Raw genomic sequence first — 15654 nt, forward strand, 5'->3', positions numbered from 1 at the left:
GTTTATAAATTTTACTGGGTTTGTTACTTGTGACAACCAAAACTTTTGCACGAAAGGATTTTCTGTTGGTTTAGAAACTATACTTACAACGCTATTATATTTGTGAATTTCTTTACCGATAGAAAAATCCGCTCGTCACACAACGCAAACATAAAAGGATAGATAAGGAGTTTTTCTACTAGACCTATAAGAAACCTATTCTTAGCAACCTAGGTCACTGGAAGAATTTTCCTACTAGACCTCTAAGAAACTTGTTCTTAACAACCTAGGTCACCGAAAGGGTTTTTTCTATTAGACCTTCAAAGAATCTATCCTTGACAACCTAGATTAGAGGAATGAAAACTGAAAGAAACCACCATGCAGATCACCTTAGTGTTGGATCCTCCAATCTTCCTCATGCAACAAGTGAAGCAAATCACTCACCTCACTTCTCATACAATAAAAACTGCTTAAAAGCAACTGAAATTTATTCATCAAAGTTATGTAAATTGTCTCACCAAAGGTGTTTAAATAGGCACCTAACAATTAACTAAAAGATAAGATAACTAATTTAAATCAGATTTGATCTTATTGGATTAGATCATATTTGATTTAAATTTTAAAATCCCTAAAAATACTACTAAGCATAGCAGATTTAAAATAAGTCTTCTAACAAACTTTTGACCACATAACAAACTAAAACAAATGTCTAGAATTTCGAAATTTAAAACTAAATTATGCCTCCCACTGAATTCGGAAAGCATTATTGGGCTTCTTGCTGTCCTAACTTAGCCCAATAGGCCTTGCCCATTCTTTCTTGGTTAGAACTTGATGTAACTCCATATGCACAAGCGCTGCCAGGTTCCCAAAACTCTCCTTGAGCTTCTTTGCACGTGCTCTAGTGATGGGGCCCTCTAGAAGTCTGAAATTCTCATTCTGCCCTTTTGTCTTAGAATGCTCCTGTTGTCTTTCTGAGCATGTATCATTAGCCTAAAAATGCTAGCCAGGCCCAAAATGAATAAAACCCAACTAAGAGATACAACACAATTCACATCTACCTGAGGTCAGGTACGGCAATAAAAAGACTAGCTTTGCTTATCTAAATAAGTAATCGACTGCTAAGATATCTCCCATTTATCTAAAAGGAAGATCTCAACGACTTTCCTAGAAAAATGGAACGGTCATTCATCAATAAAGGTGGAACTACTATAAAAGGTAGTTATCAATTCTACTATAAATATACTGACACTTTCAAATATATTCAAAACCCAATTTACTAAAAACATGCTGAAAACCCTTGCTAACATAAGCATCAGAGTCCCTTGCAGGTACCACTGCCATCTCCTCACGAGAAACTCAGACGATGGCACCTCGACACCAACAAAAGTCGAAAGCTGCCCAAAAGGAGTCTGAACCTCACGTCCAAAAGTAACCCACTGAACACATCCTATGGTAATTAAAAAGATTATTTAAGATTTTTCATTTTCCTTAAATATTATATTTGAATTATAAAATTACATTATATTTTATTAATATTACATAGGTGATCAAAATAATCAAGGTTACATACATCTAGAAGCCCTATTACCTAAATAAACTTCCATGAAACAAAATTCCAGGCAAATAGTGGGATAACAGAAACTCGAAATATTTGTTGGAAGCACCTATCATCCGAAAGGCAAACTCAACATTATAGCGATGATAACTGAACACTAATCATGACACCGGATTCCCCCTGTCAGTTGCTATTTGTGGTATAGAACGTACTCATTTACAGAATAAATTGGAAGAGTCTCTGAATAAATCAATAATGAATCTAAAACAATGTTGCCTTGCTTCACTTGCATTGCATTTGCTTTCTCTGTACAGTTCAATTGACTGATAAGTGATGATTACAAGTTGAACATCAAGCTCTCTATGAAAACAAAACAACCCATCACTAACCTTAAATAAAGATGCTTATAAAATTAAGACATTTGCTTACAAGTATCATAGAAATTAGAAACACTTGTAAAGTATTAGAATCTTCAATTTTTTATTTTTCTATAAAAATCGCTTTGAAACCTGAACAACTGAACTAGAACTCATTACAAGAATTATCCCCTTCCTTTTTTTCTTGGTTTTCTGCACCCATTAAATATACAGACACTCACATCAGTTGTTACTTTAAGGGTTATGCAGTTTTTGTAGCTGGTCAACAACATCATATGAACTGCTCAAGCGTTGAAAATCAGAACGGTGCAGTACACCTCCTTGGACAGGCCTGGAGCTGTTTGGTTGAGAGCCTATCGGACTTTTCTTGGATGAATAGCAGTGGTGAACACGGACACGGTGATTTCTTGTCTGGGTAGTGTACTTACCATGCACCTTAACAAACAAAATAGCTTCTTTGTCTCTGGAGTCTTCACACCAGGAGTTTTGTACAATGCCATCAACATATTCTTCCTGAGTCTGAAATTCTTCATGGTGCACTGATACCTCAGCAATATGGTCTGGTTTTATCAATCCAGTTGCAGGAATTACCTGAATCATAGATGTGCATGTTATTCACTAGATGGACAACTTTGCCAAGGTGACCACATTGCTTCTTTGATGTCACTATATGGACATTGCTAATAGAAAGAAAGAATAATACTCCGCAGCCAAAACTATTTTATATAAACTATAAGTTCTGAACTAAGAATATTACCTCAAGCCACCTTGGGAAGCCAAAGGAACCTCTCAACTGATGGTTAGACAGCTTCTGATCCTCATTAATGGTACGCTGGCCTTTACATTTCATTTCAAAAAAGGCGTCTTCGTCAGCACATTTGTTTGTAATGCGCAAAATTAAAGTGTCGTGGTTCTGAAGGATTATGTTATTTGTACTAATGATAGTATCAGGAATCTTGCATAACTCTTTCAATAGACATCTAATTTTCTCATTTGATTCAATAATCTCTCCAAATTCCTGTCTCCGGATGGACTCATCTACTCTAGCAATATCCGTTGAAAATATGCAGCGCACAGGCTTGTGGTCACTATCTGTCACATCCATGCAGGCTTCGTACCTATTGAAGGTGAAGGGATTAATTAAAACAAAATTTGCAATAGCAATAAAGTCCTTCTGGCAGGGTGTTTTAGACATATACATAAATGGAAGAACTCACTGCAATACAAAAGCGATAATGGGGCACTCTAAACTGCACTCAGCCACTGAAGATGCGCGACTATCACGATACAAAATTCTGTCACACCAAGCAGGGATGCGTTTCTTTTCACCGGAATCATACCCTTCAAATAAACAATTCGAAGTCATATCTTTTAACAGTGCGGCAGCCTGATGACAGAAAACTCATAAATAAACAGTAGCATTTGTGACCTGAACTAATTCGCCAAAGAAAACAACAATCATTGTACTTTTGCGTGATTGCAATGGTAACCTTATATGCATCTAGGTTCTTTCATTCTTATTTTATTGTCTTATACTGTATCATGTGCATGCTAATGATAACTCAATAATTGGAGTGTTAAGTATCTATGGAAAGCTAGCTTTTAAGGAGTGGCTTTTCTCTTTCCTTAGATACTTAACAATGGTATCAAAGCCTTGGTTTTCGACGTCATGGAAAGGGCTACCTATAGGCTGGATTAAGGTGAATACCGAATACTGAGCTGGTAGCAAAGTAGTTACCGCTTCACTCTATCGACACTAACCCAACGGTAACCACTTCGCTACGGACTATCAGTACTTGGTATTCACCGTAATCCAGCCTATGCATGCAACAACCAAGGACTTTGATACCATTGGTAAGTACCTAAGGAAAGTGGAAAACCAAGGTACTTAACATGGAGTGCAATATTTGTCAAAATTCAATGACACAGTAAGATGTAGCAATCCAAGGCATCTATTTTTAACTAGACTATCATTTTCAACCCTTTAACTGGAAAATGGAGGGATTGAATTGATATGTGGATCTGTGAATAAAAAGAACCCATCTCATTGCACCCGACCACATCCATAGATGTGATGATAGCAGAACAGAAGTGAAGGGTGTGAATTTAAGAGAGAAAACCAACCCGCTAAGCCAGCTTGGTGTCGTTCAAACTTGTACGTCGGAGGAAAAGTTATTTCTGCTTCACGCATTCCTTGGAAGACATTGCCAGCTTCCATTTCTGCTCGAAGCTGGTCCCTTTCTCGAAGCCAATCAAAGCATCTTTGAGAAACAAAATCTCTTGCCTCATCATATGAAATGCCATCAAGACGATAATTAAAATCACCAAGAAATACAATCATGTCTGCCTCAGATAATTCGGGAATCCCTTCTGCGGACTGGAAATTATTCTCAAGAATCAATGCTTCATCTGACTGACTGAGTGCATAATGATTATGTAAAAGAATAAAGTGTACAGCATGTACATACATTTGTGCCACGAAATATCGGAACAGATGAAGTGCCAGCTGCAATAGAAAGGACCAATGGCAAGCCATATCTATAAACAGGCCAGAATAAATACATGGATAAGGCAAGTAAGAAAAACAGGAATAGGCACAGCAAGGTACCAGCTGCAGTATATGATAGGCTTGTTGGCCGGCCAAAGGACATTGTTCGGTACACATGATCAAAATCTGCATTGCGACGGTTGACTGCATCTAAATGTGCAGCAAAGTGGCAATTAACAAAGCACATTATTTTATCATATACTCTAATCCTCAAACCAACAGCTCCCTGTAAGCAAACCATTTTCCATGTCAATGATCAGAATAACCAAACAGGCACATTGAGTTTGTTATAAATTTTTAAGCAATTTTAAGTACTAAATAAAGAAAATAGGACACGGTCAAAATTTAAACACGATTTTCTGAATAATGAATACTCTATCTTTTCTGTAGAATTTGTAACATTATACATGTCAGATTCATGTTCTATAAATGCTAAACCCTATCATAACTCTGGAAAATAGAGTAAACTAGCCTACCAAGCAAAACAGCAGAGCAGACAATGCAGACCTACCTTATTGCCAATAGCTCGTCCAAAGCCACATGGAACTGCTGCCACATCAACATCCCCCACATGAAATCTGATGTTGATTTTAACCCTGCAAAAGAAGAAAACTAACTACTATTGGTATATAGCCCTACAAGTTAAAAATAGTAATGACATGTTCAAACTGAATCAGGACTTTCGTCATATTTCATTTCAGGATATACTAAGTAGACCAAATATTAAATAGGTATCCATATATTTCAAACCTAAATGGCATTTCTAACAAGTGGGAAAGAAAGTACTCAAAGTAGACAATAACGTACACAAGGTTTAACAAATAAACTTTCAAATTGCTAAGCTTAATAGATATCATATTGCTTCGTAACAAACAATAGGTATCATTCCAGACATATTAAATGCTTCACAGCTCACTGGATTGTTACTCAGATGCTCACCACACAGCAATGACCATGCCGGCAAGTTGCCTGGATCCAACACGTTCAAACGTTGAACCTTCATCCAATGTTTTGTCTATCATATCCAGCCACCACTGCCCAACAGAACTTCCCTCTAATCCTACCTATATGTTTTGAGAGTTAAGGATCAGATTGTGTTGATTAACATGAATAGTTAGCCAAAATTATACTCTTTACTGCATATATGGACGTAGTGACATACAATAAACATAACATCACATGAACAATCAATCATAGATACATACGTTGAACAATATATTTTTATAGTATGAAATAGTTGGACAAGAGTAATTCATAAGTCACTGTCCCATTCCTAGCCATACCAATGACGGAAATAGGATTGATCAATGTGTTGGAACACATTCCTGATACTAAAACTATCCAGGGAACCTAAGGAATGGTAAAAACAGATTAAAAAAGAAATATGCTCACAAGCCATCAACGTTAACTGTCACCCACATGTCCCACAAGTATTACTAAATTTAAAACTATTAAAAGTTCAAACCTTATGAGATGAAATAATTAAATATAGTTCAATACAAGAAGTGTTGCACAACATTGCTTATTTAACAAACCCATAATTCTGCTGAATGCTAATAATAGAGAAATACAAATTTTATATTTTAAAATGCAAAACATAATGACTTACAGTTTCTTTAGCTGCAGACATCGCCAGGAATCCAGCACCCATTTCAACCTCCTGCAACCCAACAACAACAATGCCAACATCTGAGGCCACAGAGCCTAGCCATGAAGTAAGGGAATCTTGAGATGCTTTCCCTTGTCCAACATTCCAAGTGCCACACAATATTTTTAATTTTTCCACCTTAGTATATAAAAATTCTTTGCCACTTAATTCTGATCGCAATATGCCATCAAGAGGTCCTGGGGAGGTAATGCTCCAACAACGTATACCACCGTGGTTAGCCAATGCAAATATGTAACCAGATCCAATCGTCATGTTTAGAATTGGACTGCTATGAGCAACCCATCCCCCAATCAGATTACCCTTCAGGTCCAATACCTGGACAGTACCACTCACATAACCTACCCAAATTTGCATGCCGTATGTACACAGACACTGAACAGCAAATGGATGGTATAAAAAATCCTGTATACGATTGCCATTTCCATCCCACTGAACCAATAAGCCACTCGAACACCCTGTCCAAATCATTCCATCCATTGTTACCACCAGTGCTTCAGTTCTCCGATTATCATCCCCAAAGCCTCCTTTTGCTGCAACTCGACGAACAGCATCTGCTGCCCCCATTATGGCATTGCGTGAGCGCTGAAAGAACCCAATGGAACTTTGTGTTTTGTCTTTCCTAGAAGCTGAAATGAGGTCAACTGAAACGTCTTGTATTGAGGATACCTCCAACTTATTCTCAATTTGGCCATCTGTATTGAAAACTTTCAGTAACTCTCTTGTACGAGCATCCCTGTATATTATCAATTGCTAGCATATTAAAATGACATATACAAATATACACACACTAAACTTGAGATAAGCATACGTTATGCATATAGAGGAATGCAAGGATCAAACAACAAAGAAGTCTCTGTCTAGTTATGCTTTTTTTTTTCTCTCTCCCTCTCAACTCTATTCTATACACATCGGGCACCAACAAGTAGGCAACATGCATCAGATTTAAAAATAAAAATTTTAAAAAGAACACACGGGAATGGGTATGTTGCACCATAAGAACACATAGATATATAACCCCCTCCATTCATATTTTGAAGTTTAATTTCATGGAAATATCTTTGGCTACTCTACTAATCCAGCTGTTTCTAGCTTTCTAACCAATATCTTCTTGGTGATAGATTGGAGCATATGAAAAACATTTGATGTAGAAAGAAAAAGATGAAGAAAAAGAAATGAGAATTGAAATATATAAAAAGAATTATGTAAGTGCAAAGTAAAAGGAGTTGAAATATGCAAAAGGAATTATATAGGTGTGGTTCAGATACCTTTGGCTACTGTATTAAACTTTAATCAACAGGACCAAAAAATGTCTCCTAAATAAGTTTGTATTTCAAGTATCATGTTAACGAAAACTATCCTCAAAGTTTAAGTACTTAGGCAGGTGCTATTGCTCTTTAGCATGATGAATAGTTGCGACATCTTTAGCATAAATTTTTCTCACAATACCTCTTTTGCCTAAAGTATAGACATACTGCCCTTTTACCAACAACAAAAAAACGACAACAAAGCCTTGTCTCATTAGGTGGGGTCGGCTACATAGATTAAACGACGCTATTGAGTTCTATCATGTAACATGTCTACAAAAAGACCGTTAACATGTAGATCTCGTTTGACCACTTCATGGATAGTCTTCCTAGGTCTTCCTCTGCCTTTTATCCCTTGTCCATCTTTCATTATCCACCCTCCTGATTGAGTACTCTGTCGGTCTTCTTCTCACATGTCCAAATCATCTGAGACGCGATTCTACCATATTTTCCACAATAGATGCTATTCCAACTCTCTCTCTTATATCTTCGTTCCTAATTCTATCTAATCTGTATGACTACTCATCCATCTCAACATCTTCATCTCTATCACACTTAACTTATGTTCGTGTTCTCCTTTGATTGCTCAACACTTTGTACTATAAAGCATAACCGGTCTGATAGCAGTGAGATAGAATTTACCTTTAAGTTTTAAAAACACTTTTTTGTCACATATAAAACCAGACGCACTCCGCCATTTTGACCAACTTGCTTAGATCCTATGATTTCCATCCTGTTTAATCTCTTCATTATCCTGTATGATGCACCCAAGATACTTAAAACTTTTAACTTTTCGTAGGATGTTTTCTCCAATTTTCACCTCTGTATTAACTTTCTACACCCAAGATACTCCAACATTCTGCCCTTTTACCATGAGCCAAAATTTAACTTCATTATTGCAAGGATCAAACTCTTAATTTTAAATTATTTAGACAACATCTTTGGCACATACAAACAGAGATGGATCTAAGAAAGAGATCACTTTTGTGCAAACATGTGGGTGACTATATACACAGTTACCCTTGTTTTAACCTAGTAAGAATAGGTTTGGTCATTGCTTTTGTTGCTAAGACACTCTTCACAAATACTTATTCATGTAGTACAAAGTGAACTAGAAAACAACTAAACAGAACAACAAAGCCTTATCTCACTAGGTGGAGTCTGCTATATAGACCAAACAATGTCATTGTGCACTATCATGTATCATGTCTTCAATGCGATCGTTCACACAAGGATCTCGCTTGACCATTTCATACATAGTCTTTTTAGGTCTTCATCTATCCCTAATCACTAGCCTGTTGTCCATCTGATCCACCCTTCTTATTAGATGCTCCGCCAACTTTCTCCCCACATTTCCAAACCACTTTATAAGAGATTCCACTATCTTTTCAACATGAGTTTTGCTCCAACTTTCTCTCATATATCCTCATTCTTCTATCCATATGCGTATGACTGCTCATCCATAAAAACATCTTCATTTGTCCACGCTAAACTTATGTTTATGTTTACCCTTTACCTTCCAACACATTGTTCCATACAACATAGCTAATCTAATGGCAGTGCGATAAATCTGTCATGTTCCAATAGGTGGGATCATATACATAAATCAAGTCTCCACAATGCTCTATCAGTCTATCATAAATCATATTCATACCATTACTATTTAAATCTCTCTTAATAATTTCCCCTATGGCTTTTCAAGTGTCCCTAGCTTAAACACTACTCTATCTAATATACTCCTTGATAGGCCCTCTAAAGGCCTTCTCCAAACATGTCAAGACCATGTAAGGCAAGATTGTATAACTTCCTCTATAACCGCCTCCATCCCAGCTTGCTCTCTAATTTATCATTCCTAATCCTATCTTGCATAGTGTATCAACTCGCCCATTTTGGCATCCTCATCTGTAGAAGAACATTTAGCTTATTTTCTTTTCCACCTCTTTTTTTTACCATTGAGCATTAAGTCCTATATAATATTGCCAATGTAATAGTTGTGAACTAAAATTTCCCTTTTGCCATCAAAAACTCTCCATAGAAATTGGTATAGATATGCTCTAGTGGGCCTATGGGCCATTATCACAATCCTAGCAACATATTCCATTAACACTTCGTCAAAGGTGTTAGACATAAAGTAAGTAACTAGCAAAACTGATGATATATTCTACAGTGGTCAAACAATGATGCATGCTTTAGAAGTTAGGAAAGTAAAAAGACTTACTGGTGCTTAATTAAGTTATCAAGCTATTACAACAGTAACTATTGTAGTATTGTTTGAACCTTGCTAACTTGTAGTTATGCTAAAATACAATCATTCTTTCGAATTTCGCATATTAACATGGATTGTGGAGGCAGTGACACATCTCAAATATTCTCCTAAAATAATGTTACAAATATCAAATATGTACTATCTGTCTATACATGAAATGTTGAAACATAAGATAGGAAAAAAAAATATTAATTATAAGCATACTTGAAAATCTATCTATTTCTCTCTCTCTCACTCTATCTCTGTGTGTACTAAACTAATGTTCAATGCTCAAACCAAGAGAGAATAGAACATAAATCTTACCACAAAGCAAATGAAAAATAACCAGCACTCCAAACATTGCCTCTTGAATTATCAGATACCAAGTACTTTATATCTGAAGTTAGCATATTATTGGAGCCATTTGCTGGCAGATAGCTCCTTAAGTCAACATAGGACCTCTCCACCATAATGGCAGCCATATGCCTCTCCTCCTTCGTAAGACAAATAGATTTCTCAAGAGCTTCCCAAGGCCATATCTTTATAGCTCCTCCTTCCGAACCCGACCATAGATCCCCTGGATTCAAGTCAATAATGGAAAGTAAGACCAAGAAAAAACAATGTATCATAACAAGCACGTGAATTTTTATTCATCAATGAAAACCAGGACCACTGTCAATTTATTCTGTTTCATATCAATAGTTTTCCATACATTAAATATCAGAAAGTATGTATCCATTTAGGTTACTAACACTACAATGTATCACAACTTAAAATAACTTCTTTTTGTTTATTATAACAATTTACTATCAAGGATGTTCCTTTACAAAATTCTGAAAACAAAAAACATTGAAAATGGAAAATGAAAATACAAATCAAGCATATCCTTATTTTCTATCTTGTATTATTCTTCCGTCTTAATGAAAAAATTTTATTATTAGTATTATAATCAAGAAGGTTCCTAATACAAGTATACAATGTCTTAAGCTACACCGACCCTGCCACGGGATTGCAAACGGCTTTTAAACACGGGACACAACATATGTATAACATATTAAAAAAAGAGTAAATGGTCAAATTAGTCTCTGAAAGATCACTCATTCTCCAAATTAGCCCCCGAAAGAATTTTTTAATCAAATTCGTCTTTCAAATATTTTAAATTAATCGCATTAGTCCTTTGTCATTTTCTTTGTTGACAACGCCAAAATTTGTTAATGTGGCACGTTAAGTGATACTACAACACACACATAGAAGTCTTAATTGACTATTAACATAATAAATTTATGAAATTAGATTAAATCAAAACCTAATTGAGGGAGAACTTAAGGCATTGGAATCCCTCAATTTAGCATTGATTTGATTTAATTTCATAAACTTATTATGTTAGTCGCCAATTAGGACTACTAGGTGTGTGTTGTGGTATCACTTAGCGTGTCACATCAACAAATTTTGACATCGTTAGTAACGGAATGATGGAAAGACTATTTTGGTGATATTGAAATTACAAACTAGCAATTTTCAATGTTTATATGTCTCTTCTAAATATATGGAACATTTTAGATGATCTCTTATAATTGTAATTAACAATGCAAATTATTTCTAAACTTATTCCAAAAAATATAAGCTAAAGAAAAACATTTTAAAAACGCCATAAAAAATTTTGATCACTCTTCTCTTTTTTTCATTTTAAAACATGGTTGAGTTATGACCACATCGTGTTCAGGAATTGTCACGTAGGAAATAATAGAGAGCTTAATTCATATGAACCATCGGTATATCACTCTTTTATCCATGAACTAGCAGTCCAACACCTCATTGGATATCAACAGTAAATAAAATTTGAAAGCAGAAATAAATAAATTGAAAAGTAAAGAACGGAAGAATGGAGGATCACCGTAAGAGGTTATAGTGAGGGAGAGAACAGGTCCTCTATGAGCATGCCAAGACAAGCACTCCTTGAAAGGATTCCTCAACTTCCTATTATCCTCGAAAACCACACGATCACCATCACCGTCACCATCACCACCGTCCATCACCCAGCACCTTATTCTTCCATCCCTGTGCCCGCTCCACACTACTCTGTTCCCATCGTCCGCCACCAAGCACATCGCCGCCGACGTCCATACTGATTCCCGAAACGGCACACTCTCTTCGTCCCCAACCCTAACGTTGCATCCTCCTCCTCCTTCTCCATCTCCATCTCCTTCTTCCCAAGAAGAATACAGATCTTTAAAGTTCCAGAACCTCACGCCACATTCCGACGCCGCCCACAGCTGCGACTCCGTGCCGGAAATCGCCCTCAGGAACCGACCGACCTGCGTCTCGCGGAGAGGGTGAGGCCGGAGTTCGAGACTAGGCGGCCGCAAGGGATGGACCGCCGCGCGGGGTGGGAGGCGGAAGATTCCTGTGCCGCCGCCTCGGGAGACGAATTCCCGCATCGGCCGGTTGCTACTTTGGTCGGAGGAGGGAGCGGTGGAGGTGGAGAGCTTGCGGTCGAGAAACTGGAGCATGCAGTCGAGGCGCTTGGTGGTGGAGTGGATGGAAGCAGCTGAGGGCGTAACGACGTCGTTATCATCGTCGTCATCGGAAGAAGGGAAGTACATAAGGGTGGGAGAGTGGTGGTGGCGAGTGTGTGAGGATGAAACGACGTCGTTTTGGTTGAAAGGTGGATCCATTATTGTCGTTTAGTTGCTATTGCGAGGATCGGAGGAAATATAGGGATAGAGCCAGAGGCAGGATGAAACGGCGTTGTTTGTGGGGATTTTGCTGAGAGTGTTGGATTGAGTTGAAATTGGTTGGGAGAAAAGAAGGGGAGACTGGGAGAGGAAGAAGGGAGACTGGGAATAATTGAGATTTGAGAAGTGAAAGTGGAATTTGGACAGGTGAGCTGTGAGCTGTGAGCTGACCCGGTTGTTTGTTCGAGCACAACACAACATGCCTTGCCTTACTTTTTCTTTAGGTATGTTCTTTTGTCTTTACGTTGTTACTTGTTACTTGCAATGGCTGTCCACCTTCTAGTAAAATGTCTCCCATCATCATCTTATTTTTGCTTTGGGTTTCCCTTTATTTTATTTTATTTTTTCGGCAAGAGAGAATGATACCTGTAGGTATTTATAAATATTAATTTTAATTTTTTTTAAAAAATTAATACCATTATAATAAAATTTGATGTATAATTTAATTAAATATATTAAATCAAATATAATTCAAACACAAATTTAATATAATAAATAAATCATTAACCCTGAAAAGTTATAAAAAAATTATTTCTTTTACGTTTATGTTATGATAAGATATTGTAGAAGGAAAAATTGCAAAATCTAATTCAATTTATCGTAATCGATCTCCGTTAGCCTCCCCGTCGCGCAAGTAATCGTAGGTGTGGTTTTTTTTTTTGTCATTTCTAGTTGTATTTTGCCTTATATTTTTTCAAAGCTAAGATATGAATTAAGTACGATTTTGGTCCTTAAGGTATGTGTCGAAAAAAATTTTTCATCCTCAATCTTTTTTGCATACAAAATCGTCTCTACGGTTTAACTTGGTTTTAAAATCGTCCTTCGAACCGAAATACACTTCTCTTTCGTCACCAAAATATCCCGTTATTCTTCTCCATCACAGCATCTCTTCTTCTTTTTTTTCTTCTTCTTCATCATGAGTAGCACAATCAGAAGAACACAAGAAATCAAAAGAACAATGAAATCAGAAGAAGAACAAAATCAGAAACCCAATAACAATGAATTTAAAGAAATAGAATCAGAATAAGAAGCATAGCAACAATGAAAACAGAATCAAAATCACAAGCAGGAGAAATAGAAGCCATCAACCCAACCTCCGGCCGCCGCCACCCTCATCGCGCCGGTTCTACCCTTCTTCCTCCCCTTCTTTTCTTCTTCCTCTTCCTCCCAACCGCCACCCACCATCGCCGTCCGTCGAAAGCCAGAACACATCACAGTGCTGCCACATCTCTCTCTCTCTCTACATTATCCATCGGGAGGTAACCTCCATCTCCGCAGTTCCTCCTCTCTCTTCCCCTCTCCGCGAACCCAACACCTACGAACCCTAGCGCCGCCCAGGCCGTTGCGACATCTCCTTCCTTCGTCCCTCCTCAATCTAGCCGTTCACCCATGCTCGCCATCAATTCCCCCATTGAACACAGACCACCGAAGCCGGCCTCTTTTCTCCACAAGCTCGCTGGTGCCGCTGATCCGCCACCGCATGCCCCATTGTCCCAACCACTGGTGAGCTACCCATTCTTCTTCTTCTTCCCCTCTCTCCTCTCCTCCACTATGACAAATGTCGCGACCTCTATTTCTGTTCCTGCAACTACCAGCGTCTGTGACCACCACAACCACTACCTTGTCGTTGCCGCTGCTTCTTTCACCACCATTTCCCCTTTCCCGTGGTTCTACTTCTCTCTCACAACTCCAAACCTCTTTCTCTATTTTTTTTCTTTTTTTATTTTATAATTATTTTTGTTAGGTATAATTTGGTAATAAAATTTAAGATTCAATTAAAAAGGACAATTTTAAAACCACGTTAAATTTTAGAGACGATTTTGTATGCAAAGAAAGATTGAAGACGAAAAAAATTTTTGACCTATGCCTTAGGGACCAAAATCGTACTTAACCCTTAAGATATTTTATTCAATAAGAATAAAATAGATATTGTCCATATTTAGGATAATAAACACAAGAAAGGGAATCTCCCAAAAGCACAAATAAGAGCTAAACCAGAAGCAAAATTAAAGAAGAAGAAAATAGGAACATTAGGGAAGGAAACATCAAGGCAGGTGAGATTGCATGTCTTGAAGGAGCTTGCTGGAAGACTCCAGAATCTGTGTTGTCTCCTCATAACAGTTTTCGAATGTGAATCAGTTTCTTAACTTTTAGATTTGCCAGTATCTACAAATCGTGTTTAATGCTCCTACTTCTCTTTAGCTTTCTGGCACTATCCTTCCATATATGTCAAAAGGAGAGAATCTCATCTCTAGAAATCAGCCTAGATAGTGAACTTCTTTCCCGTACTTCTATTAATTTCGAACAAAAAAACAAACAGTGACTGATGGTTTCAGTTCCAGACTACAACGATGGTAGAGGGGGAATGGTCGGAATACGACAATGGAGATTTTAGAGGACCAGTAAATTCTCATGCAAGCATCGCTAGAGGAAGAATTTAATTTTAAGGACTAGGAACAATTTCTAGAGTTTTGTCCAAGTTTGTTTGTGTTACAATAATTTTGAGCAGAGTTCAATAGGAGGATGGTAAATATGGAAGGCAACTTGGTAACTTAAACTAGCTTCATATTTTTCACTTTTATTTTTGGCCCAAATTAAATAATCATCTCCTTCCTTAATATTTCATAACAGAATACATTTAGCCATATATATAGAGAAAAATGTTGCTGATTAAATCCTTATTTCACTAATTGCTTGGCAAAATTAGTTCATTCACCCACTCTATAGCGAGATTTTATTGGTTGATGACTGAATTGGGGAAGACAAGAAATGAATGGGAAGGAGCTACCCATACGTCCTGGAAGACTTTGACACTGTTTCCATTGGTGATTCTCCAACACAAGCCTTTTTCCAAAGACTTTTTGGCCCTTTAGCAGGCTTTTCCAGCCCCAAAAAAGGTTAGTTTTTATCTCTAACACTACTGTATCAATAGTACTTGCCTTTTAGAATTTTAGAATAGTGATTGTAGCTGGTTAGCTAGTTTCCAACACTATTTAGCTAGTTTCCAACACAAGTCTTCCTTCCTTCATTGCTCCAGACATAGCATTCCAACTAATTCAAACCATCTTTCTTTCTATGTCTTTCTGATCCCACCAGAATTAAGAGAGAATATTGTGGATCTCATTGATAAGAGTGTCTGAAAGTCTGAAACAAGACGGAGAATAGATAAGAATCGCCTCTTCTACTGCCTTAATGAGCACGTGTCTTCCTGAAGTAGACAATAGATGGTGTTTCCAACCCTG

At 37.3% G+C, this 15654-nt stretch overlaps 1 protein-coding gene across 1 annotated transcript; it reads right to left on the reverse strand.

Moving 5' to 3' along the window:
* Positions 1 to 1611: 1611 nt before the first annotated feature.
* LOC107465888 (type II inositol polyphosphate 5-phosphatase 15) lies at positions 1612 to 12606 on the reverse strand. Its single transcript, XM_016084861.3, has 12 exons — positions 11572 to 12606; positions 10002 to 10254; positions 6069 to 6861; positions 5399 to 5523; positions 4971 to 5055; positions 4520 to 4685; positions 4380 to 4417; positions 4036 to 4288; positions 3129 to 3252; positions 2669 to 3029; positions 2133 to 2502; positions 1612 to 1894 (listed from the first exon to the last, which is right to left on the reverse strand). The coding sequence occupies exons 1-11, from the start codon at positions 12350 to 12352 to the stop codon at positions 2146 to 2148; spliced, it is 3336 nt and encodes a 1111-aa protein (XP_015940347.1). The 5' UTR covers positions 12353 to 12606; the 3' UTR covers positions 1612 to 1894; positions 2133 to 2145.
* Between the last annotated feature and the right edge of the window lie 3048 nt (positions 12607 to 15654).

The sequence above is a fragment of the Arachis duranensis genome, chromosome 9 (genome assembly GCF_000817695.3).
Source record: "Arachis duranensis cultivar V14167 chromosome 9, aradu.V14167.gnm2.J7QH, whole genome shotgun sequence".
In the NCBI taxonomy this organism is placed as follows: Eukaryota; Viridiplantae; Streptophyta; class Magnoliopsida; order Fabales; family Fabaceae; genus Arachis; species Arachis duranensis.

Excerpts from the sequence above, each read along its gene's own strand:
- LOC107465888 (XM_016084861.3), bottom strand. The coding sequence starts at position 12,352 with ATGGATCCACCTTTCAACCAAAACGACGTCGTTTCATCCTCACACACT. Across the intron at positions 5,056-5,398 it reads GGCATGGTCATTGCTGTGTG|GGTTAAAATCAACATCAGAT; the intron begins GTGAGCATCTGA and ends CTTCTTTTGCAG. Across the intron at positions 3,253-4,035 it reads ACACCAAGCTGGCTTAGCGG|GGTATGATTCCGGTGAAAAG; the intron begins GTTGGTTTTCTC and ends GTTTATTTGAAG.